Below are 25,519 nucleotides of genomic sequence, written 5' to 3'. Positions count from 1 at the left end.
TGAAGAGGATGATTTGAGCGAAGAGTTGACGATATTAAAGGGGACGGACAGGGGTGGCTAGTGAGTTCGGGGAACGGGGATCGGAGTTTCGAATTAGAGGCAGATTTTACAGGATTTGATTTGATTTATTATTGTCACATGTACTGGGATACAGTGAAAAGTATTGTTTCTTGCGCGCTATACAGACAAAGCATACCATTCATAGAGTACATAGGGGAGAAGGATTTGATTTATTATTATTGGGATACAGTGAAAAGTATTGTTTCTTGCGCGCGAAACAGACAAAGCATACTGTTCATAGAGAAGGAAAGGAGAGAGTGCAGAATGTAGTGTTACAGTCATAGCTAGGGTGTAGAGAAAGATCAACTTAATGCGAGGTAGGTCCATTCAAAAGTCTGACGGCAGCAGGGAAGAAGCTGTTCTTGAGTCGGTTGGTCCGTGACCTCAGACTTTTGTATCTTTCTCCCGATGGAAGAAGGTGGAAGAGAGAATGTCCGGAATGCGTGGGGTCCATGATTATGCTGGCTGCTTTGCCGGTGGCCTAGTGGTATTATCACTCGACTATTAACTCAACTAATGTTCTGGGGGACCCGGGTTCGAATCCCGCCACGGCAGACGGTGGAATTTGAATTCAATAAAAAATATCTGGAATTAAGAATCTACTGATGACCCATTGTCGGAAAAACCCATCTGGTTCACTAATGTCCTTTAGGTAAGGAAGCGGCACAGTGGTTAGCACTGCTGCCTCACAGCACCAGGGACCCGGGTTCGATTCCCGGCTTGGGTCACTGACTGTGCAAACTCGACACATTCTCCCCGTGTCTGCGTGGGTTTCCTCCGGGTGCTCCAGCTTCCTCCCACAGTCCAAAGATGTGCAGGTTCGGTGGATTGGCTGTGCTAAATTGCCCCTCAATGTCAGGGGAACTAGCTAGGTTAATGGCATGGGCTTGGGTGGTATTGTAGTCAGTGCAGACTCGATGGGCTGAATGGCCTCCTTCTGCACTGTAGGCTTCTATGGTGAAAGGGACACTCTATGATCTATGAAATCTGCCGTCCTTACCCGGTCTGGCCTACACGTGACTCCAGAGCCACAGCCAATGTGGTTGATTCTTAACTGCCCTCCAAGGGCAACTAGGGATGGGCAATAAATGCTGGGCCCAGCCAGCGACGCCCATGTCCCACGAAAAAATTAAAAAGGGTTCACATCATTCTTTGCCCCATGGAGGGCAGTTAAGAGTCAACCACATTGCTGTGGGTCTGGAGTCACATGGAGGCCAGACTGGGTACAAAGAACAAAGAAAATTACAGCACAGGAACAGGCCCTTCGGCCCTCCAAGCCTGCACCGACCATGCTGCCCGACTGAACTAAAACCCCCGACCCTTCCGGGGCCCATATCATAGAAACATCGAAAAACTACAGCACAAAACAGGCCCTTTGGCCCCACACGTTGTGCCGAACATATCCCTACCTTCTAGGCCTACCTATAACCCTCCATCCTATAAAGTCCCATGTACTCATCCAGGAGTCTCTTAAAAGACCCTATTGAGTTCGCCTCCACCACCACTGACAGCAGCCGATTCCACTCGCCCACCACCCTCTGTGTGAAAAACTTACCCCTAACATTTCCCCTGTACCTACCCCCCAGCACCTTAAACCTGTGTCCTCTCGTAGCAGCCATTTCCACCCTGGGAAAAAGCCTCTGAGAGTCCACCCGATCTATGCCTCTCAACATCTTGTACACCTCTATTAGGTCTCCTCTCATCCTACGTCTCTCCAAGGAGAAAAGACCGAGCTCCCTCAGCCTATCCTCATAAGGCATGCCACTCAATCCAGGCAACATCCTTGTAAATCTCCTCTGCACCCTTTCAATCTTTTCCACATCCTTCCTGTAATGAGGCGACCAGAACTGAGCACAGTACTCCAAGTGGGGTCTGACGAGGGTCTTATATAGCTGCATCATTATCCCCGGACTCCTAAACTCAATCCCTCGATTGATAAAGGCCAGCACACCATACGCCTTCTTAACCACCTCCTCCACCTGCGGGGCCGATTTAAGAGTCCTATGGATCCGGACCCCAAGGTCCTTCTGATCCTCTACCGTACTAAGAGTCTTTCCCTTTATATTGTACTCCTTCATCCCATTTGACCTGCCAAAATGGACCACGACGCATTTATCTGGGTTGAAGTCCATCTGCCACTTCTCCGCCCAGTCTTGCATCCTATCTATGTCCCTCTGTAACTTCTGACATCCCTCCAGACTATCCACAACCCCACCAACCTTCGTGTCATCGGCAAACTTACCAACCCATCCCTCCGCTTCCTCATCCAGGTCATTTATGAAAATGACAAACAGCAAGGGTCCCAGAACAGATCCCTGGGGCACACCACTGGTGACCGACCTCCATTTAGAAAAAGACCCATCTATACCCACTCTCTGCCTCCTTTGGGCAAGCCAGTTCTGGATCCACAGTTCTATTCCCATCCTATTCATGTATTGATCTATTCATGTATTTGTCAAGACGCCCCTTAAAACTCACTATCGTATCTGCCTCCACTACCTCCCCCGGCAGCGAGTTCCAGGCACCCACCACCCTCTGTGTAAAAAATCTGCCTCGTACATCTCCTTTAAACCTTGCCCCTCAAACCTGTGCCCCCCTAGTAAGCGACTCTTCCACCCTGGGAAGAAGCTTCTGACTATCCACTCTGTCCATGCCCCTCATAATCTTGTAGACTTCTATCTCCTCACAGACCGCATGGGTAAGGACAGCAGATTTTCTTCCCAAATGGGGGCATTAGTGAGCCAGATGGGTTTTTACGCCAATCGACGATAGTTTCATGGTCACCGTTACTGAGACTAGTTTTCAATTCCTGATTTTATTATTTTAATTTAAATTCCACTCTTACTGTCGGGGTGGGATTCGAACCCGCGTCCCCAGAGAATAAACTCCAGGCCTCTGGGTTCCCAGTCCAGTGACATAACCGCGATGCCAGCCCTCTGTGCACGAAAGCTTGAAACATTGTGAAGGGTACGGGATTAAATGTCGGACTCTTCTCAAGGGGCTTGCAGGACAGGCGCGAGGGGCAGAATGGCGACAAAGAGCTTTCGGTCCTTGGGAGAGGCCGTTTGCTTACCTCTTCCGCGTTCTCTCCTTATCCGCGTCAACCTTTTGCTTTCCACCAGCCCCTGCAGGAAGCTCAACCTCATTCCGGGCTTCCCCGAGTCCCGGGTCATATCCGGACTGATGCCTTCCAGGAGTGTTGGCTTGTCCCCCTGTCAGAGAGCAGAGCAGACGGAATGGGCACTGGGTAGAACGCCATGTCCCTCCGGCTCATCAGATCCTGCCATTCCCACCCGCCTAGGTTGGCTAAATCCAATCGACCCATCACCACATACAACGTACATCCCGGGATCGGAGGCGGGTGGGGGGCGGGGGGGGGGGGGGGGGGGTCATATCCCACCTTATTGTCCACCATCCATCCTTCTCCAGACCCGTCGTCACCTAGCAACATTACATTCCCATCTTGGCTCTTCCTCAACAGGAAGAATCGTTCCCTCCACTGCACTGTTGCATCTCTCTCATTGTCCAGTCTTTGTTCCTGAGAAATCTCCCTTTCCAATTCAGCTGGGAGCTATAAAATAAATACAAAGAACAATACAGCACAGGAACAGGCCCTTCGGCCCTCCAAGCCCGCGCCGCTCCCTGGTCCAAACTAGACCATTCTTCTGTATCCCTCCATTCCCACTCCGTTCATATGGCTATCTAGATAAGTCTTAAACGTTCCCAGTGTGTCCGCCTCCACCACCTTGCCCGGCAGCGCATTCCAGGCCCCCACCACCCTCTGTGTAAAATATGTCCTTCTGATATCCGTGTTAACCCACCACCCCCCCCTCACCTTGAACCTATGACCCCTCGTGAACGTCACCACCGACCTGGGAAAAAGCTTCCCACCGTTCACCCTATCTATGCCTTTCATAATTTTATACACCTCTATTAGGTCACCCCTCATCCTCCGTCTTTCCGGTGAGAACGACCCCAGTTTACCCAATCTCTCCTCATAACTAAGCCCTTCCATACCAGGCAACATCCTGGTAAACCTCCTCTGCACTCTCTCTAAAGCCTCCACGTCCTTCTGGTAGTGTGGCGACCAGAACTGGGCGCAGTACTCCAAATGCGGCCGAACCAGCGTTCTATACAACTGCAACATCAGACCCCAACTTTTATACTCTATGCCCCGTCCTATAAAGGCAAACATGCCATATGCCTTATTCACCACCTTCTCCACCTGTGACGTCATCTTCAAGGATCTGTGGACTTGCACACCCAGGTCCCTCTGGGTATCTACACCCTTTATGGTTCTGCCATTTATCGTATCGCTCCCCCCTACGTTAGTTCTACCAAAATGGCGGAACCATCAGGAGCACAGACACACAGAGAGATCTGGGAGTGCAGGCCCACAGATCCTTAACAGTGGCAGCACAGGTGGAAAAGGTGGTGAAGAAAACATAGGGCACGCTTGTCTTCATCGGACGGGGAGTCGAGTAGAAAAGTTGGCAAATTAAGTTACTGTTATCTAAAACGTTGGTTCGGCCACATTTGGAATACTGCGCCCAGTTCTGGTCACCACACTCCCAGAAGGCCGCGGAGGCTTTGGAGAGAGTGCAGAAAAGGTTTACCAGGATGTTGCCTGGTCTGGAGGGTATTAACCAAGAGGAGAGATTGAATAGACTGGGATCGTTCTCCCTGGAAAGACGGAGGTTGAGGGGGCGACCCGTTAGAAGTTTATAAAATTATGAGGGGTGTGGATAGGGTGAACAGTTGGAAGCTTTTTCCCAGGGGCAGAATTGACAATTACAGGGGGCACAAGGTCAAGATGAGGGGGGAAAGGTTCAGTGGAGATGTGCGGGGGGATGTTTTTTACACAGAGGGTGGTGGGGGCCTGGAATGCGCTGCCAAGTGAGGTGGGTGAGGCAGACACGTTGGCGACATTTAAGACTTACCTGGATAGACACATGAACAGACGGGGGATAGAGGGATATAAACGGTTGGTCTGGATAGGGCAACGTGATTGGCGCATGCTTGGAGGGCCGAAGGGCCCTGTTCCTGTGCTGTACTGTCCTTTATCTCTCCACAGACGCTGTCTAACCTGCTGAATATTATCAGTTGAAGAGTTCTGGCCCACACTGAGCTCCGTCACAGACACCAGTTTTAGTCAGCGTGGATCAGTTGGCCCCAGATCCAGGGAACCAGTCTCGGCTGCCACTGCCGCGGGAGGGGCTACAGTGCCAGAGATGCCAACACTGAGCAATCAAACACGATGGCACGGTGGGTTAGCGCCGCTGCCTCCCAGCGTCAGGGACCTGGGTTCGATTCCCGGCTTGGGGTCGCTGTCTGTGCGGAGTCTGCACGTTCTCCCCGTGTCTGCGTGGGTTTCCTCCGGGTGCTCCGGTTTCCTCCCACACTCCAAAGATGTGCGGGTTAGGGTGGATTGGCCGTGCTAAATTGCCCCTTAGAGTCAGCGGGATTAGCAGAGTAAATACGTGGGGTTATGGGGATAGGGCCCGGGTGGGATTGTAGTCGGTGCAGACTCGATGGGCCGAATGGCCTCCTTCTGCACCGTGGGGATTCTGTGATCTGAAGCCAGCACAGAGGCCAAGCCAGTGTGAAACTGAGTGGGGTAAAGGGATGTAAATCACATCCTCACAACCCGCCAGTGCAGCAGGAGTTAAAATAACCCTCACTCCCTCTGCTACACCTCACACTGGGGAATTCCTATCCATCCCAGTCTCGGGAAACCTGTGTGGGAAACACAGACAGACAGACAGAGGCAGGCAGGCAGAGAGAGGCAGGCAGGCAGAGAGAGGCAGGCAGGCAGAGAGAGGCAGGCAGGCAGAGAGAGGCAGGCAGGCAGAGAGAGGCAGGCAGGCAGAGAGAGGCAGGCAGGCAGAGAGAGGCAGGCAGGCAGAGAGAGGCAGGCAGGCAGAGAGAGGCAGGCAGGCAGAGAGAGGCAGGCAGGCAGAGAGAGGCAGGCAGGCAGAGAGAGGCAGGCAGGCAGAGAGAGGCAGGCAGGCAGAGAGAGGCAGGCAGGCAGAGAGAGGCAGGCAGGCAGAGAGAGGCAGGCAGGCAGAGAGAGGCAGGCAGGCAGAGAGAGACAGGCAGGCAGAGAGAGAGAGGCAGGCAGAGAGAGAGAGGCAGGCAGAGAGAGAGAGGCAGGCAGAGAGAGAGAGGCAGGCAGAGAGAGAGAGGCAGGCAGAGAGAGAGAGGCAGGCAGAGAGAGAGAGGCAGGCAGAGAGAGAGAGAGGCAGGCAGAGAGAGAGAGGCAGGCAGAGAGAGAGAGGCAGGCAGAGAGAGAGAGGCAGGCAGAGAGAGAGAGGCAGGCAGAGAGAGAGAGGCAGGCAGAGAGAGAGAGGCAGGCAGAGAGAGAGAGGCAGGCAGAGAGAGAGAGGCAGGCAGAGAGAGAGAGGCAGGCAGAGAGAGAGAGGCAGGCAGAGAGAGAGAGGCAGGCAGAGAGAGAGAGGCAGGCAGAGAGAGAGAGGCAGGCAGAGAGAGAGGCAGACAGACAGAGTGAAATATGGTGGGCTGGGGTTGGAGGCGGGGAGAGGGGGGGGGGGGGGGGGGGGGGTGGCGGAGTTAAATTCTAGAGCTGTGGCCACGGGGAGATGTGGATCCCCCGTGTAATTCACTCAAACCGGATCCTGGGCTGGTTCCACACTATTCAAAACATGACAGACATTTGCTCGCAATGCTGATATCTATTTCCCCAGACTGCGCCCTGGGAATGCGTGAACTGCTTCTATCAGAGCTCAGGAACAGTTGCAGCAAGGAAACAGGAATGTATGTGACAGGATACTCCCGCATCAACCCATCAACATCCTGCTCCCAGGTACAAAGACATGGTGATAATCCCGGCTAGCTTCAACTCTTCCTGCAATGCAGAGTTAGGAAGACAGATACAGCACACTCCCTCCCTACTGTCTTCCAGACAGCACGGGGTTAGATACAGAGTAAAGCTCCCTCTTCACTGTCCCCCATCAAACACTCCCAGGACAGGTACAGCACGGGGTTAGATACAGAGTAAAGCTCCCTCTACACTGTCCCCCATCAAACACTCCCAGGACAGGTACAGCACGGGGTTAGATACAGAGTAAAGCTCCCTCTACACTGTCCCCCATCAAACACTCCCAGGACAGGTACAGCACAGGGTTAGATACAGAGTAAAGCTCCCTCTACACTGTCCCCATCAAACACTCCCAGGACAGGTACAGCACAGGGTTAGATACAGAGTAAAGCTCCCTCTACACTGTCCCCATCAAACACTCCCAGGACAGGTACAGCACGGGGTTAGATACAGAGTAAAGCTCCCTCTACACTGTCCCCCATCAAACACTCCCAGGACAGGTACAGCACAGGGTTAGATACAGAGTAAAGCTCCCTCTACACTGTCCCCATCAAACACTCCCAGGACAGGTACAGCACGGGGTTAGATACAGAGTAAAGCTCCCTCTACACTGTCCCCATCAAACACTCCCAGGACAGGTACAGCACGGGGTTAGATACAGAGTAAAGCTCCCTCTACACTGTCCCATCAAACACTCCCAGGACAGGTACAGCACGGGGTTAGATACAGAGTAAAGCTCCCTCTACACTGTCCCCATCAAACACTCCCAGGACAGGTACAGCACGGGGTTAGATACAGAGTAAAGCTCCCTCTACACTGTCCCCATCAAACACTCCCAGGACAGGTACAGCACGGGGTTAGATACAGAGTAAAGCTCCCTCTACACTGTCCCCATCAAACACTCCCAGGACAGGTACAGCACGGGGTTAGATACAGAGTAAAGCTCCCTCTACACTGTCCCCATCAAACACTCCCAGGACAGGTACAGCACGGGGTTAGATACAGAGTAAAGCTCCCTCTACACTGTCCCCATCAAACACTCCCAGGACAGGTACAGCACGGGTTAGATACAGAGTAAAGCTCCCTCTACACTGTCCCCATCAAACACTCCCAGGACAGGTACAGCACGGGGTTAGATACAGAGTAAAGCTCCCTCTACACTGTCCCATCAAACACTCCCAGGACAGGTACAGCACGGGGTTAGATACAGAGTAAAGCTCCCTCTACACTGTCCCCATCAAACACTCCCAGGACAGGTACAGCACGGGGTTAGATACAGAGTAAAGCTCCCTCTACACTGTCCCCATCAAACACTCCCAGGACAGGTACAGCACGGGGTTAGATACAGAGTAAAGCTCCCTCTACACTGTCCCCCATCAAACACTCCCAGGACAGGTACAGCACGGGGTTAGATACAGAGTAAAGCTCCCTCTACACTGTCCCATCAAACACAGTGGGTTAGCGCTGCTGCCTCAGAGCGCCAGGGACCCGGGTTTGATTCTGACCTCGGGTCACTGTCTGGGTGGAGTCTGTATGTTCTCCCCGGGTGTCCTCCCACACTCCAAAGATGTGCGGGTTAGGTGAATTGGCCGTGCTAAATTGCCCCTTAGTGTCATGAGGACTAGCAGGGTAAATGTGTGGGGTTACAGGGATAGGGCCTGGGTGGGATTGTGGTCGGTGCAGACTCGATGGGCTGAATGCACTGTACCGTAGGGATTCTATGATGGTGGCAGGGGGAATTTGTTTATCTGTGGAGGGGAGGCGGGGTGAATGTGGATGGTAAACCTTGTGGGGATCCAAGACTCCGCTATCTGTATCCTAACTTGTATCAAATCCAGTTCACCCATCTCCCTCCGCCCTCGCCCAGCTGGGTGGTACCCCCTTACCCACCTTCACAAATTGCCTGTATAGCACCTTCTCTCCCACTGTAGCCTCCCACAGCACCCCCACTCCCCGCTAAAGCCCCCATGATCTCTCAGCCCCTCCTATTCTGGCCTCTTGAACATCCTCGAGGGCGGCACGGTAGCACAATGGGTTAGCACTGCTGCCTCGCAGCGCCAGGGGCCCGGGTTTGATTCCCGGCTCAGGTCACTGTCTGTGTGGAGTTTGTATGTTCTCCCCAGTGTCTGCGTGGGTTTCCTCCGGGTGCTCCGGTTTCCTCCCACTGTCCAAAGATGTGCAGGTTAGGGGGATTGGCCGTGCTAAATTGCCCCTTAGTGTCCAAAGATGTGCAGGTTAGGTGGATTGGCCATGCTAAATTGCCCCTTAGTGTCCAAAGATGTGCAGGTTAGGTGGATTGGCCATGCTAAATTGCCCCTTAGTGTCCAAAGATGTACAGGTTAGGGGGATTGGCCATGCTAAATTGCCCCTTAGTGTCCAAAGATGTGCGGGTTAGGTGTATTGGCCATGCTAAATTGCCCCTTAGTGTCCAAAGATGCGCAGCTTAGGTGGATTGGCCATGCTAAATTGCCCCTTAGTGTCCAAAGATGTGCGGGTTAGGTGTATTGGCCATGCTAAATTGCCCCTTAGAGTTGAGCGGGGGGGCAGCTAGGGTAAATACATGGGGATAGGGCTTGAGTGGGATTGTGGTCGGTGCAGACTCGATGGGCCAAACGGCCTCCTTCTGCACTGTAGAATTCTATCCCCTGCTGCTCCACCACTGGCGGCCGTGCCTTCAGCTGCCGGGGTGGTGGGTGGAGGGGGGCAGTGTTTAGCTCTGGAATCCCCCCCTAAACCTCTCCGTCTCTCTCTCTCTCTCTCTCGTCTCCGTTGCGATACCTCTCTGGTTAAACTTTTAGCCCTGGCGTTTCCTTACACGAGTCGGTGTCAGATTTTGGGAGGCGTCACTTCACTCCGGGCACGGCATCAATAAAAAAGTTGTTTTGCTCGCTGCGTTTCAAGGACTCTGGGCTGGCCTGTGTGGATCTCCAGAGGAAATCGGAGTCAAACAATGGCCGCAAGTGTTGGCAGGTCGGGAGAGTTGGGGGCAGGAAGTTTGTGACAGGATCAGGGGCGTAGGTCAGAGGTGAGGGAAGGAACAATGGGATGGAATTGAAAAAAACACGCAAGGAGATACGTTTTGCAAGGCTGAGGGTGGATCCTTCTTCAACAAGGCGCCGTGAATGTCTTCCTCCTGTGAGAGACCACTGCTCCCCTGTTTATACTTATTTTGGGTCAAAGTTGTTATGGTAACCAAACACAGGCCAGCTGCCAAATCCCACAAGTCACACTTTTCTTCTTGTAACCTTGTCTGCTTTGACAGATTGTTGTCAAGAGTCAGTAATGCGTATTCAAGGTGCCGTCTCTTTAAAATCGGCTTTTCACCTCATTCTCGAACACATCCTGCACTCTCCCCCACTTTCCCCAGGCCTCTCTCTCCACCGCCCCCCCTCACCCCCCGAGCTCCAGACAGCCAGAGCCCTTGCTCACATCACCTGCATTTTCTATCCTGGGGAGTAGGTCGCCAAACGTCAAATCCCCACCCCTGCCAAGCAGGCCCTGACATCTGCAAGGGGTCCAGGAAAGTCAGGCTGAGGCTGCAGGCCCCTGGGCCTACTAGGCCGCCTCCTGCTGCCGTGGCGATGGGGAGACACAAGGACCTCACCTTCGCAAAGACTTCAGACCCTCGATTTCACCGAGATTGAAATGGCGGACTGCAAAACCCTTGGCTTCTCTCGTAAAATAACAACACAAGAGCGTGAGATAGAGGGGCAAAATTAGGGCCATTCGGCCCATCGATTCTGCTCCGCCATTCAATCGTGGACGATATGATTCTCATCCCTGTTCTCCTGCCTTCTCCACATAACCCTTGATCCCCTTATTAATCAAGAACCTATCTATCTCTGTCTTAAAGACACTCAATGACCCGGCCTCCACAGCCTTCTGCGGCAAAGAGTTCCACAGATTCACCACTCTCTGGTTGAAGAAATTCCTCCTCATTTCAGTTTTAATAGAGCGTCCCTTCACTCTGAGATTGTGCCTTCTGGTTCTAGTCTCTCCCACTAGTGGAAACATCCTCTCCATGTTCACTCTATCCAGGCCTCTCAGTATCTGTAAGTTTCAATTAGATCCCCCCCTCATCCTTCTAAACTCCATCGAATACAGACCCAGAGTCCTCAACCGCTCCTCATATGACAAACCCTTCATTCCTGTTAGAATTTTATAAGTCTCTATGAGATTCCCCCCTCATTCGTCTGAACTCCAGCGAAAACAATCCTAACCTGGTCTCCTCATACATCAGTCCCGCCATCCCCGGAATCAGCCTGGTAAACCTTCGCTGCACTCCCTCCAAAGCAAGAACGTCACATTGAAGGAGGTCTTGTGACCCAGCAGGTGGCAAGCAGCTCTTCTATGGAGCCAGAGGTTCTGGGTTCGAATCCCACACCAGGACTTGCTGGTCAAGGAAGACATGTTCATTATAAGACCATAAGACATAGGAGTGGAAGTAAGGCCATTCGGCCCATCGAGTCCACTCCACCATTCAATCATGGTTGATTTCAACTCCATTTACCCGCTCTCTCCCCATAGCCCTTAATTCCTCGAGAAATCAAGAATTTATCAATTTCTGTCTTGAAGACGCTCAACGTCTCGGCCTCCACAGCCCTCTGTGGCAATGAATTCCACAGACCTACCACTCTCTGGCTGAAGAAATTTCTCCTCATCTCTGTTCTAAAGTGACTCCCTTTTATTCTAAGGCTGTGCCCCCGCGTCCTAGTCTCCCCTGTTAATGGAAACAACTTCCCTACGTCCATCCTATCTAAGCCGTTCATTATCTTGTAAGTTTCTATCAGATCTCCCCTCAACCTCCTAAACTCCAACGAATACAATCCCACGATCCTCAGACGTTATGTGGCCAACTAGGTTGGTTATTAACCTCTAAATTCCTCCATAGCACCCACGGTGGGGTTCTTTCCCAAACTATAACAGCTTGAGTTAGTGACCTGTTTAGGGTAGAATCATAGAATCCCTACAGTGCAGAAGGAGGCTATTCAGCCCATCGAGTCTGCATCAATCCCTTCCTATCCCCGTAGCCCCACATATTTACCCTGTTAATCCCCCTGACTCTAAGGGATAATTTAGCATGGCCAATCCACCTAACCCGCACATCTTTGGACTGTGGGAGGAAACCGGAGCACCCGGAGGAAACCCATGCAGATGGACTTCAACCCGGATAAGTGTGTGGTGATCCATTTTGGCAGATCCAATGGGATGAAGCAGCAGTATAATATGAAGGGTACCATTCTTAGCAGTGTAGAGGATCAGAAGGACCTTGGGGTCCGGGTCCATAGGACTCTTAAATCGGCCTCGCAGGTGGAGGATGCGGTCAAGAAGGCGTACGGCGTACTGGCCTTCATTAATCGAGGGATTGAGTTTAGGAGTCGGGAGATAATGCTGCAGCTTTATAGGACCCTGGTTAGACCCCACTTGGAGTACTGCGCGCAGTTCTGGTCACCTCATTACAGGAAAGATGTTGAAGCCATTGAAAGGGTGCAGAGGAGATTTACAAGGAGGTTGCCTGGATTGGGGGGCATGCCTTATGAGGATAGGTTGAGGGAGCTTGGTCTCTTCTCCCTGGAGAGACGAAGGATGAGAGGTGACCTGATAGAGGTTTACAAGATGTTGAGAGGTCTGGATAGGGTAGACTCTCAGAGGCTATTTCCAAGGGCTGAAATGGTTGCTACGAGAGGACACAGGTTTAAGGTGCTGGGGGGTAGGTACAGAGGAGATGTCAGGGGTAAGTTTTTCACTCAGAGGGTGGTGGGTGAGTGGAAACGGCTGACGTCGGTGGTGGTGGAGGCAAACTCGTTGGGGTCTTTTAAGAGACTTCTGGATGAGTACATGGGATTTAATGGGATTGAGGGCTATAGATAGGCCTAGAGGTGGGGATGTGATCGGCGCAACTTGTGGGCCGAAGGGCCTGTTTGTGCTGTGGCTTTCTATGTTCTATGTTCTATGAGGAGAATGTACGAAACTCCACACAGACAGTGACCCAAGGCCGGAATCGAGCCCGGGTCCCTAGCACTGTGCTAACCACTGTGCCACCGTGCCGAATTGAATAAAAATCTAGAATTAAAAGTCTAATGGTAACCACGCAACTATCAATTGTTGGAAAAACCCATCTGGTTCACTAATGTCCCTTTAGGGAAGGAAATCTGCCGTCCTTACCCGGTCTGGCCTACATGTGACTCCAGAGCCACAGCAATGTGGTTGACTCTTAACTGCCCTCTGAAATGGCCGAGCAAAGAACAAAGAACAGTACAGCACAGGAAACAGGCCCTTCGGCCCTCCAAGCCTGTGCTGCTCCTTGGTCCAACTAGACCAATCGTTTGTATCCCTCCATTCCCAGGCTGCTCATGTGACTATCCAGGTAAGTCTGAAACGATGTCAGCGTGCCTGCCTCCACCACCCTACTTGGCAGCGCATTCCAGGCCCCCACCACCCTCTGTGTAAAAAACATCCCTCTAATATCTGAGTTATACTTCGCCCCTCTCACTTTGAGCCCGTGACCCCTCGTGAACGTCACTTCTGATCTGGGAAAAAGCTTCCCACCGTTCACCCTATCTATACCCTTCATAATCTTGTACACCTCTATTAGATCTCCCCTCATTCTCCGTCTTTCCAGGGAGAACAACCCCAGTTTACCCAACCTCTCCTCATAGCTAAGACCCTCCATACCAGGCAACATCCTGGTAAACCTTCTCTGCACTCTCTCTAAAGCCTCCACGTCCTTCTGGTAGTGCGGCGACCAGAACTGGACGCAGTACTCCAAATGTGGCCTAACCAGCGTTCTATACAGCTGCATCATCAGACTCCAGCTTTTATACTCTATACCCCGTCCTATAAAGGCAAGCATACCATATGCCTTCTTCACCACCTTCTCCACCTGTGTTGCCACCTTCAAGGATTTGTGGACTTGCACACCCAGGTCCCTCTGTGTTTCTATACTCCTGATGACTCTGCCATTTATTGTATAACTCCTCCCTACATTATTTCTTCCAAAATGCATCACTTCGCATTTATCCGGATTAAACTCCATCTGCCACCTCTCCGCCCAATTTTCCAGCCTATCTATATCCTGCTGTATTGCCCGACAATGCTCTTCGCTATCCGCAAGTCCAGCCATCTTCGTGTCATCCGCAAACTTGCTGATTACACCAGTTACACCTTCTTCCAAATCATTTATACATATCACAAATAGCAGAGGTCCCAGTACAGAGCCCTGCGGAACGCCACTGGTCACAGACCTCCAGCCGGAAAAAGACCCTTCGACCACTACCCTCTGTCTCCTATGGCCAAGCCAGTTCTCCACCCATCTAGCCAAGGGGCAATTAGGGATGGGCAATAAAAGCTGGGCCCAGCGTAGAAACGCCCACATCCTGTGAACGAACCAAGAAAAATGTAAGATGGCCTCGCCGCTATTCTAGAGGACGCACCCCATCATAGAATCCCTGCAGTGCCGAAGGAGGCCATTCGGCCCATCGAGTCTGCACCGATCACGATGCCACCCAGGCCCTACCCCTGTAATGCCACATATTTACCCCTCTAATCACTCTAACCTTGGCATTCCCAGGACACTCGGGGCAATTTAGCATGGCCAATCCCCCTAACCTGCACATCTTTGGACACTAAGGGGCAATTTAGCACGGCCAATCCCCCTAACCTACACATCTTTGGACACTAAGGGGCAATTTAGCATGGCCAATCCCCCTAACCTGCACATCTTTGGACACTAAGGGGCAATTTAGCACGGCCAATCCCCCTAACCTGCACATCTTTGGGCACTGAGGGGCAATTTAGCACGGCCAATCCACCTAACCTGCACATCTTTGGACACTAAGGGGCAATTTAGCATGGCCAATCCACCTAACCTGCACATCTTTGGACACTAAGGGGCAATTTAGCATGGCCAATCCACCTAACCTACACATCTTTGGACACTAAGGGGCAATTTAGCATGGCCAATCCACCTAACCTGCACATCTTTGGACACTAAGGGGCAATTTAGCATGGCCAATCCACCTAACCTACACATCTTTGGACACTAAGGGGCAATTTAGCATGGCCAATCCACCTCATCTACACATCTTTCGGACTGTGGGAGGAAACTGGAGCACCCGGAGGAAACCCACGCAGACACGGGGAGAATGTGTCATCTCCGCACAGACAGTGACCCAAGCCGGGAATCGAATCTGGTTCCCTGGCGCTGCGAGGCAGCAGTGCGAACCTCTGTGCCACCGTGACTCAGCCAAGCCCTCAGGCCAGGCCGCACTGTGTGGTTCAGTGGCCTACCCAGGGAGGGGGAGGAGGGGAGGGGGAAGAGGGTTTCAGGTCATTCGCTGAGTTACAGGCATTCCACGTGGCCGTCTTTGCGATGGTGAGGGTAGGGGGCAGGGGGGTGCGGAGGAGGGAGGCCTATTGGCCAGTCTCACGGGTCATAAGGACCGTGTCCTCACTGCGTGACCGGAGTCCGCTTCCCCCTGGAGGAACACACAGTCTCCATTGTGGCCAAAATCTTCGCCAAGGACAGGATGTCCCGGGACCAGCGGGGGAGCCACGCTGAGTGGGTGGAAGACTCAAACACACCTCCCCGCTGTGCTGGAGGACAATTTCGCAGCCAAACATTCAGCACAGGGGAACTTGCAGAGGGAGGTCGAGTTTCCTCGTCCTTTCTTAACCAAGGGAGCAGCTTTGAGAGTTCGTGGGCCCTCAGCCAGTCCCTCGTGGTTCTGGGCAAGTGAGCGTGCGAGCGAGCTTTGTGTCAATATTAATCTTTGCCTCTTCCGGCAAGCTTTCAAACCCTGCGCTTGACCAATGCGGTTCCATTCAGTCCATCGCTTCCACTAACAACCAGTCCCGGAAACACAGCAAAAACATCCCCAAGACCCTCACAGGAGAGTCCGACAGAGGGACAACACCCAGAGACACAAGGGGACATTCAGACAGCTGGGAGGCGGCTTGAGGCGCAATGAGGTGACAGAGAGAGAGAGAGAGAGAGAGAAAGTATCATCAAATCCTTCCAGTACAGAAGGAGGCCATTCTGCACCGACTCTCTGATAGGGCAGAGGGGAGGGCCTGGGTGGGATGATTCATCTCTGTAACGCTGCACATTTACTAAGGCCAACCCATCGAACCTACACATCTTTGGACAGTGGGAGGAAACCCACACAGACAACCAGAGGGCGAGGGGGGCAGAGGGCGAGGGGGGCAGAGGGCGAGGGGGTGGCAGAGAGTTGGTACACGGGTACCAACAGGAAGGGAGTCTCCGCAGGCTGGTAGTGTTTTAACGAGCTCGCTACCAATGGCCACAGCCTCCCTGCTGCCCCTCCCTCCCTGCTCCGTCCTTCCCTCTCCCCCTCGCTCCTCCTCCACCCCCCTTTCTCGTTTCCCCTCCCTCCCTCTGCCCCTCACTCGCCCCCTCTCGCCCTCCCACACCAGCAGGGGCCTGCAGGATTCCCTGACAGCTCCAGCAAGCTCACTCAATCAGCAGCTGACCCTGCCACCGTGGCATGACCTCTGAACCTGCACTGATCTCGGTCAAGCAACCGTGCCACCCCCTCGCTGCCTCAAAGTGCCAACATCTCACCCCCTGCCTCGGTGCCAAGCGTTGGTGTTGGTGAATGATGGCGTGCCTTGCCAGTCCTGGCACCATGGGCACCTCCCTCACCTCCAAGACAGGAGGCTGTGGGTTCGGGACCTGACCCCCAACCTGCCAGACACGAGTCCAAAGATTTAACCTCACACTCTCAGTGCAACGCTGAGGGAGTGCCGCACTGTCAGAGGGTCAGTGCTGAGGGAGTGCCGCACTGTCAGAGGGTCAGTACTGAGGGAGTGCGGCACTGTCAGAGGGTCAGTGCTGAGGGAGTGCCGCACTGTCAGAGGGTCAGTGCTGAGGGAGTGCCGCACTGCCAGAGGGTCAGTGCTGAGGGAGTGCCGCACTGTCAGAGGGTCAGTGCTGAGGGAGTGCCGCACTGTCAGAGGGTCAGTGCTGAGGGAGTGCCGCACTGTCAGAGGGTCAGTGCTGAGGGAGTGCCGCACTGTCAGAGGGTCAGTGCTGAGGGAGTGCGGCACTGTCAGAGGGTCAGTACTGAGGGAGTGCGGCACTGTCAGAGGGTCAGTGCTGAGGGAGTGCCGTACTGTCAGAGGGTCAGTGCTGAGGGAGGGCCGCACTGTCAGAGGGTCAGTGCTGAGGGAGTGCCGCACTGTCAGAGGGTCAGTGCTGAGGGAGTGCCGCACTGTCAGAGGGTCAGTGCTGAGGGAGTGCCGCACTGTCAGAGGGTCAGTACTGAGGGAGTGCGGCACTGTCAGAGGGTCAGTACTGAGGGAGTGCGGCACTGTCAGAGGGTCAGTGCTGAGGGAGTGCCGCACTGTCAGAGGGTCAGTGCTGAGGGAGTGCCGCACTGTCAGAGGGTCAGTGCTGAGGGAGTGCCGCACTGTCAGAGGGTCAGTGCTGAGGGAGTGCCGCACTGTCAGAGGGTCAGTGCTGAGGGAGTGCCGCACTGTCAGAGGGTCAGTGCTGAGGGAGTGCCGCACTGTCAGAGGGTCAGTGCTGAGGGAGCGCCGCACTGTCAGAGGGTCAGTGCTGAGGGAGCGCTCTCTGACGGGTGTAAGGAAAACCACTGACAGTATTTGGAAGAAGGGTCTGGAATTCTCCCTGGTCGACTGCGCTTTCATCGCCACCCCGCTGCCTGTGGGATCTTGCTGTGCAGAGACTGACGGCCGTGGCTCCTACAGGAACCACACACCTGGGTGCCAGGCTGCGTGAATTGTTAGCACGTTCTGCCTGGAACGCTGACAGCAGGCAGCGATGTTTTGCTCTGCAGTGTGTGGGAGATTCACCACAGCATGCGTCACTGGCTAAGTTTGGCTTCAGAACGGGTTGCCAACCAGAAGCAGGGCCAAGAGTGTCTGAGTGAAGGTGTTCCCATTCGCAGTTCCTGTTCTCGCTGGCACTCAATAACCCCTGACAGTTGCCAACATCGAGCTCACCCTCCAACCCCTGACCCCCGACCTCTGCCCCGCCTGACCCCTGACAGTATGACCCCACATCGCTGGCCAGCTGCCCTCCCCTCAGCCCCCTGCCAGCGACCTCGCTCAACCAGTGCCCACGAACTGTGCGTGACTCAGAAATACAGGACCTGCCTGTAGCCCCACACTGCGATCCGGATGTCGGGGGGTCCACCATCCAGCGGAGATTCACAGAGACATCCAGCACGGAAACTGGCCCTTCAGCCCATCTCGCCCATGCCAACCCAGTTTCCTATCCTGAACTCATCCCATTTGCCTGCGTTTGGCCCATATCCCTCTAAACCTTTCCCATGCTATCCATGTATCTGTCCAAAAATCTTTTCAATGGTACAATATAAAGGGAAAGACTCTTAGTACTGTAGAGGATCAGAAGGACCTTGGGGTCCGGGTCCATAGGACTCTAAAATCGGCCCCGCAGGTGGAGGAGGTGGTTAAGAAGACGTATGGTGTGCTGGCCTTTATCAATCGAGGGATTGAGTTTAGGAGTCCGGGGATAATGATGCAGCTATATAAGACCCTCGTCAGACCCCACTTGGAGTACTGTGCTCAGTTCTGGTCGCCTCATTCCAGGAAGGATGTGGAAAAGATTGAAAGGGTGCAGAGGAGATTTACAAGGATGTTGCCTGGATTGAGTGGCATGCCTTATGAGGATAGGCTGAGGGAGCTCGGTCTTTTCTCCTTGGAGAGACGTAGGATGAGAGGAGACCTAATAGAGGTGTATAAGATGTTGAGAGGCATAGATCGGGTGGACTCTCAGAGGCTTTTTCCCAGGGTGGAAATGTCTGCTACGCGAGGACACAGGTTTAAGGTGCTGGGGGGTAGGTACAGGGGAGATGTTAGGGGGAGGTTTTTCACACAGAGGGTGGTGGGCGAGTGGAATCGGCTGCCGTCAGTGGTGGTGGAGGCAAACTCAGTCGGGTCTTTTAAGAGACTCCTGGATGAGTACATGGGACTTAATAGGATGGAGGGTTATAGGTAGGCCTAGAAGGTAGGGATATGTTCGGCATAACTTGTGGGGCCGAAGTGCCTGTTTTGTGCTGTAGTTTTTCTATGTTTCTAATTATACCCGCCTCTACCACCGCCTCTGGCAGCTCATTCCAAAACCGCACCACCCTGTGTGTGAAAAAGCTTCCCCCTCGGGTCCCTTTCAGCTCTGGTTTTAGACTCCCCCGACCCTGGAGAAAAGATCTTTGGCTACCTATGGCCCTCATGGTTTTATAAACCTCTATAAGGTCACCCGCATCCTCCTGCACTCCAGGGAAAAAAAAGTCCCAGCCTATCCAACCTCCCAAACCTTCTAGTCCCGGTAACATCCTTGGAAATCTTTTTTGCACCCTTCCTAACAAAGAACAGTACAGCACGGGAAACAGGCCCTTCGGCCCTCCAAGCCTGTGCCGCTCATTGGTCCAACTAGACCATTCGTTTGTATCCCTCCATTCCCAGGCTGCTCATGTGACTATCCAGGTAAGTCTTAAACGATGTCAGCGTGTCTGGCTTGGAGTTCCGAAAGCTTGTGTGGCTTTTGCTACCAAATAAACCTGTTGGACTTTAACCTGGTGTTGTTAAACTTCTTACTGTGTTAACCCCAGTCCAACGCCGGCATCTCCACATCTTGGTTTTCGTACCAGAGTGCGACACCTCGCATTTATCTGAATTAAACTCCATCTGCCACTCCTTGGCCCACATCCAGTTGATCAAGATCTGTAGTGTGATCACCAGATCCATAGATCCGGTCTTTGTTAGCGGCAGGCGGTCGGAGTTGTGGAGATGGTGGAAATTGAATCTCAGACCGCAGATCTCAACGGTCGACACTGACAGTGTACTAACTAAACTCCCCAGACAGGATAAAACAGCCCAAAAGGCGTCACAGGACTATCAGTGACAAACCCCTTTCACTGCACATGCACTGCAGAGGTTCAAGAAAGTGGCTCACCACCTCCTCTCGAGGGGCAAGTAAGGATGGGCAATAAATGTTGGGTCTCGCCAGAGACCGGGTTCATAGGATGCTCAAAGCAGCGTCGCAGGTAGAGGCTGTGGTTAAGAAGGCGTATGGAATACTGGCCTTCATCAATAGAGGAATTGAGTTTAGAAATCGGGAGATAATGCTGCAGCTGTATAGGACCCTGGTCAGACCCCACCTGGAGTACTGTGCCCAGTTCTGGTCGCCTCATTACAGAAAGGATGTGGAAGCCATAGAAAGGGTGCAGAGGAGATTTACAAGGATGTTGCCTGGATTAGGTGGCCTGCCTTATGAGGATAGGTTGAGAGAGCTAGGTCTTTTCTCCTTGGAGAGGCGAAGGATGAGAGGTGACCTGATAGAGGTGTACAAGATGTTGAGGGGTATTGATAGAGTGGATTCTCAGAGGCTTTTACCCAGGGCTGAAATGGTTGTCACGAGAGGCCACAGGTTTAGGGTGCTGGGGAGTAGGTACAGAGGAGATGTCAGGGGTAGGTTTTTCACTCAGAGGGTGGTGGGTGCATGGAATTGGCTGCCGGTAGAGGTGGAGGCGGATTCAATAGGGTCTTTTAAGAGACTTTTGGATAAGTTCATGGAGGTTAGTAAGATAGAGGGTTATAGGTAAGCCTAGTAGGTAGGGACATGTTTGGCACAACTTGTGGGCCGAAGGGCCTGTTTGTGGTGTAGCTTTTCTATGTTCTATATGCCCACATCCTATGAATAAATGTTTTTTAAAAATAAGGATATATTGGGGCAGATGATCAAAAGCTTTGTCAAAGAGAGAGAGGTTTCAAGAAGTTACTGTGAAATTTCCCTAGTCGCTGCACTCCTGTTCGGTAACACTGAGGGAGAATTTAGCACGGCCAATCCACCCTAACCAGCACGACTTTTGGACTGTGAGAGGAAACTGGAGCACCCGGAGGAAACCCATGCAGACACGGGGAGAACGTGCAGACTCCACACAGACAGTGACCCCAAGCCGGGAATCGAACCCGGGTCCCTGGCGCTGTGGGGCAGCCGTGCTAACCCGCTGTGCTGCTGCGTGTGGAAAAGGAAGTTCGTGGTCTCCGGGCGGATCAGGTGTGAGATGGAATAGGGGAGCAACAGAACTTTGATCATTTGGGGTGGCGCGGTGGCACAGTGGTTAGCACTGCTGCCTCACAGCGCCAGGGACCCGGGTTCGATTCCCGGCTTGGGGTCACTGTCTGTGCGGAGTCTGCACATTCTCCCCGTGTCTGCGTGGGTTTCCTCCGGGTGCTCCGGTTTCCTCCCACAGTCCGAAAGGTTAGGTGGATCGGCCGCGCTAAATTGCCAGGGGTCAGGGGGATCAGCTAAGGTAAATGCATGGGGTTACGGGAATAGGGCCTGGGTGGGATTGTGGCTGGTGCAGACTCGATGGGCCGAACGGCCTCCTTCTGCACTGTGGGGATTCTCTGATTCTATGAGAGCAAAAGAGCTTCAGAGAGTGACCGGACGATGCATCCCATTAGAAACACGGCCCCCTCTCCCCGGACATGCTTTCCGAATGGTTCCCCGGGGTGGATTCCAAGGTTTCCCCCTCACCGCCTACCTTCATGGCTGAGCCTGGAGTGAAACACTTGGTCACTCTTCTGCTCCAGTGCGGATCCAGTTGACCCCGGCTTGCTGAGACAGCGGCACTGACACCGGCAGAACCTGCCCAAACCTGGGGACCGAAGACTGAAAGACCTCAGGATCCTCTCTCTCTGTGATCACACACTGCAATCCATCACGCAAACCAGCCTCCCATCCATCCACTGACTGTCTACACTTCCCGCTGCCCCGGGGAAAAGCAGCCAGCATAATCAAGGACCCCCACGCACCCCGGACATTCTCTCTTCCACCTTCTTCCGTCGGGAAAAGGATACAAAAGTCTGAGGTCACGTACCGACCGACTCAAGAACAGCTTCTTCCCTGCTGCCGTCAGACTTTTGAATGGACCTACCTCGCATTAAGTTGATCTTTCTCTACACCCTAGCTATGACTGTAACACTCCATTCTGCACTCTCTCCTTTCCTTCTCTATGAACGGTATGCTTTGCATAGCGCGCAAGAAACAATACTTTTCACTGTATCCCAATACATGTGACAATAATTAATCAAATCAAATGTGTGTGTGTGTGTGTGTGGCCAAAGAATTCCACAATGCACCAGGGTGTGGGAGGATGAAGGGGGGGGCGGTTTGCAGGTGGGCGTTGTTCGTCACTGCTGGGAATGTTTGTCCTCAGTGCCAAACCACAACCCGCCCCCGAGGCAGCTCTGCACCCAATCCCGCTCACAGACGCCCACTCAGTATTTTCTGTTTTAACGTTTGACTCCCAGGGCATGCGGGAGCTCGGGTTTCGCTCCTGCGTGTCCCGTGGCACCTTCCCCGACTTCGGGGGCGGGAGGTTCCCGAGGCCACCGCAAAGTGCAGCCACTGTGGGCGACGCGGCTGCCTGCACAGCAAGATCCCATAATGTGAACAAGACCATGAGATCATCTACTTTCTGTGTCGCGGGTTTGGGGGAATAGTAAATGTCAGCGCAGGGGGCACGAGGGAGGCCACGGCATTGTGGGATTGTCACTGGACTCGTAATCCAGAGATCCAGGGCAATATTCTGGGGAGTCGTGTTCGAATCCCACCACGGCAGATGGTAAAATTTGAATTCAATAATAATTTGGAATTAAAAGGTCCAAAGATGACCATGAACGATTGTCGGAAAAATCCATCTGGTTCACTAATGTCCCCTTTCGGGAAGGAAATCTGCCGTCCTTACCCGGTCTGGCCTCTAACTCCATTCTCTCCCTCCACCCCTCCGACCTCCTCCGAAAGATGCTGGGAGTTCCAAGTGAGGGCTTGAACCCATAAATGGGGCGGCACAGTAGCACAGTGGTTAGCGCTGCTGCCTCACAGCTCCAGGGACCCGGGTTCGATTCCCGGCTCGGGTCACTGTCTGTGCGGAGTCTGCACATTCTCCCCGTGTCTGCGTGGGTTTCCTCCGGGTGCTCCGGTTTCCTCCCACAGTCCAAAGATGTGCGGGTTAGGGGGATTGGCTATACACACACTCACACGTGACATACGCAGACAGACACAGGGACGCCCGCGCTCACAGAGGCAACGTACCGGCAGGCCCGTGCCCATACACAGGTACTACGTGCGCCTGCGCGCCCCACACACACAGGGGCAACGCGCCCGCGCGCCCCACACACACACACAGGGACAACGCGCCCGCGCGCCCGCCCACACACACAGACAACACACACACACAGAGACAACATACACACACACACACAGACAACATACACACACACACACAGACAACATACACACACACACAGACAACATACACACACACACAGACAACATACACACACACACAGACAACATACACACACACAGACAACATACACACACACAGACAACATACACACACACAGACAACATACACACACACAGACAACATACACACACACAGACAACATACACACACACAGACAACATACACACACACAGACAACATACACACACACAGACAACATACACACACACAGACAACATACACACACACAGACAACATACACACACACAGACAACATACACACACACAGACAACATACACACACACAGACAACATACACACACACAGACAACATACACACACACAGACAACATACACACACACAGACAACATACACACACACAGACAACATACACACACACAGACAACATACACACACAGAGACAACATACACACACAGAGACAACATACACACACAGAGACAACATACACACACAGAGACAACATACACACACAGAGACAACATACACACACACAGACAACATACACACACACAGACAACATACACACACACAGACAACATACACACACAGAGACAACATACACACACAGAGACAACATACACACACAGAGACAACATACACACACAGACAACATACACACACAGACAACATACACACACACAGACAACATACACACACACAGACAACATACACACCCACAGGCCGCGTCGCAAATAAAGAAGTTTCGCAAACTTTCCACTGCTGTCTCACCTCCTGAACGCTGCACCAAAACTATTCAGAAAGAGCCACTCTCAGTGGAAACGCGGATCTCCGCAGAGTCTCTCCAACCCCACCAGCGCAACGCAACGGAACAGAATGACAGCCTGTTCTCCTTTGCCAGTCCCTGGTTGCATTCATTCAGCCAGTTTCCCCCCCCCCCCCCCCCCGTCTCTCTCTCCCAAGGCTGTGTAGCCCCCTCCCTCCCTCCCTCAGTCACTCCCTCCCTCAGTCACCCTCAGTCACTCACTCCCTCAGTCACTCACTTACTTGCTGCTGCAGAGCCTGCGAGAGAGAGCGACACTCTCCCCAGGTCAGGGCTGTCACAGCCAGGCTCAGGGTGGCCAGGGACATGGCGAGAGCAGTCAGCAACACCAGCAAAGGCAGCCGGAGCTTCCACTTCAACCTCCTCGCCACCACCATTCCGCCCCCCTGTCCCATCGCAGCGCCTTTACTCTGGCTGCTGCCTGGGGAAAGTTTGCAGAGAGACAAAAACTTTGCCCACAACTGGGTTGCATTTAAATCCCCCCCCCCTCTCTCTCTCTCTCCCTCCCCCTTCAATTACAAGATCTGATTAGAGCTGGCCCCTGACACCAGGAAGACAGATTTTGGCAACAGGAAATTGACTTTTTTTCTCTATTTCCCACCCCCCCTCCCCTCTCCCCGCACCAAAGCTAAACATTTAAAGAGGCAGCAGCACTGCCTGAGGGTCTGATGATGCCTTGCCTGGCCAAATAGCCGGCTGGGATTCCACCTCCTGTTTGGTGAGGGAATTCCACCCCCAGTCAGTGAAGTGTGCGTGTTGGGCGCTGGCGCAAAGGGGGAGGTATGTTGCTCAACCTTATTCCACGTGTCGGGACAAATACAAGAATTCCAAATTTCCAAGTGGCACAGCGGGTTAGCACTGCCGCCTCACAGCGCCAGGGACCCGGGTTCGATTTCCCGGCCTCGGGTCACTGTCTGTGCGGAGTCTGCAGGTTCTCCCCACCGTGTCTGCGTGGGTTTCCTCCGGGTGCTCCGGTTTCCTCCCACACTCCATACACGTGCGGGTTAGGTGGACTGGCCATGCTAAATTGCCCCTTAGTGCCCAAAGATGTGCAGATTAGGTGGATTGGCCATGCTAAATTGCCCCTTAGTGTCCAAAGATGTGCAGATTAGGTGGATTGGCCATGCTAAATTGTCCCTTAGTGTCCAAAGATGTGCCAGTTAGTTGGATTGGCCATGCTAAATTGCCCCTCCGTGTCCAAAGATGTGCAGGTTAGGTGGATTGGCCATGCTAAATTGCCCCTTAGTGCCCAAAGATGTGCAGATTAGGTGGATTGGCCATGCTAAATTGCCCCTCCGTGTCCAAAGATGTGCAGGTTAGGTGGATTGGCCATGCTAAACTGGCCCTTTGTGTCCAAAGATGTGCGGGTTAGGTGGATTGGCCATGCTAAATTGCCCCTTAGTGTCCAAAGATGTGCAGGTTAGGTGGATTGGCCATGCTAAATTGCCCCTTAGTGTCCAAAGATGTGCAGGTTAGGTGGATTAGCCATGCTAAATTGCCCCTTAGTGTCCAAAGA

At 53.1% G+C, this 25,519-nt stretch overlaps 1 protein-coding gene across 1 annotated transcript in view; it reads right to left on the bottom strand.

Annotated features, from left to right (window-relative positions):
- The window catches only part of tnfsf12 (TNF superfamily member 12), a 92,401-nt gene extending 67,910 nt beyond the window's left edge, over positions 1–24,491 (bottom strand). The window contains exons 1-2 of the mRNA XM_078200775.1: positions 24,228–24,491; positions 3,134–3,272 (exon numbers count right to left, since the gene is read on the bottom strand). Of these exons, the coding sequence (XP_078056901.1) occupies positions 3,134–3,272; positions 24,228–24,398 (310 nt within the window). The 5' untranslated portion in view covers positions 24,399–24,491. The remainder of the gene's footprint in view (positions 1–3,133; positions 3,273–24,227) is intronic.
- Positions 24,492–25,519: the final 1,028 nt, after the last annotated feature.

This window comes from Mustelus asterias, chromosome 31 (assembly GCF_964213995.1).
Source record: "Mustelus asterias chromosome 31, sMusAst1.hap1.1, whole genome shotgun sequence".
Lineage (NCBI taxonomy): Eukaryota > Metazoa > Chordata > Chondrichthyes > Carcharhiniformes > Triakidae > Mustelus > Mustelus asterias.
Note: the sequence above shows the minus strand (reverse complement) of the source record. Positions and strands in the feature narration are given on the sequence as shown.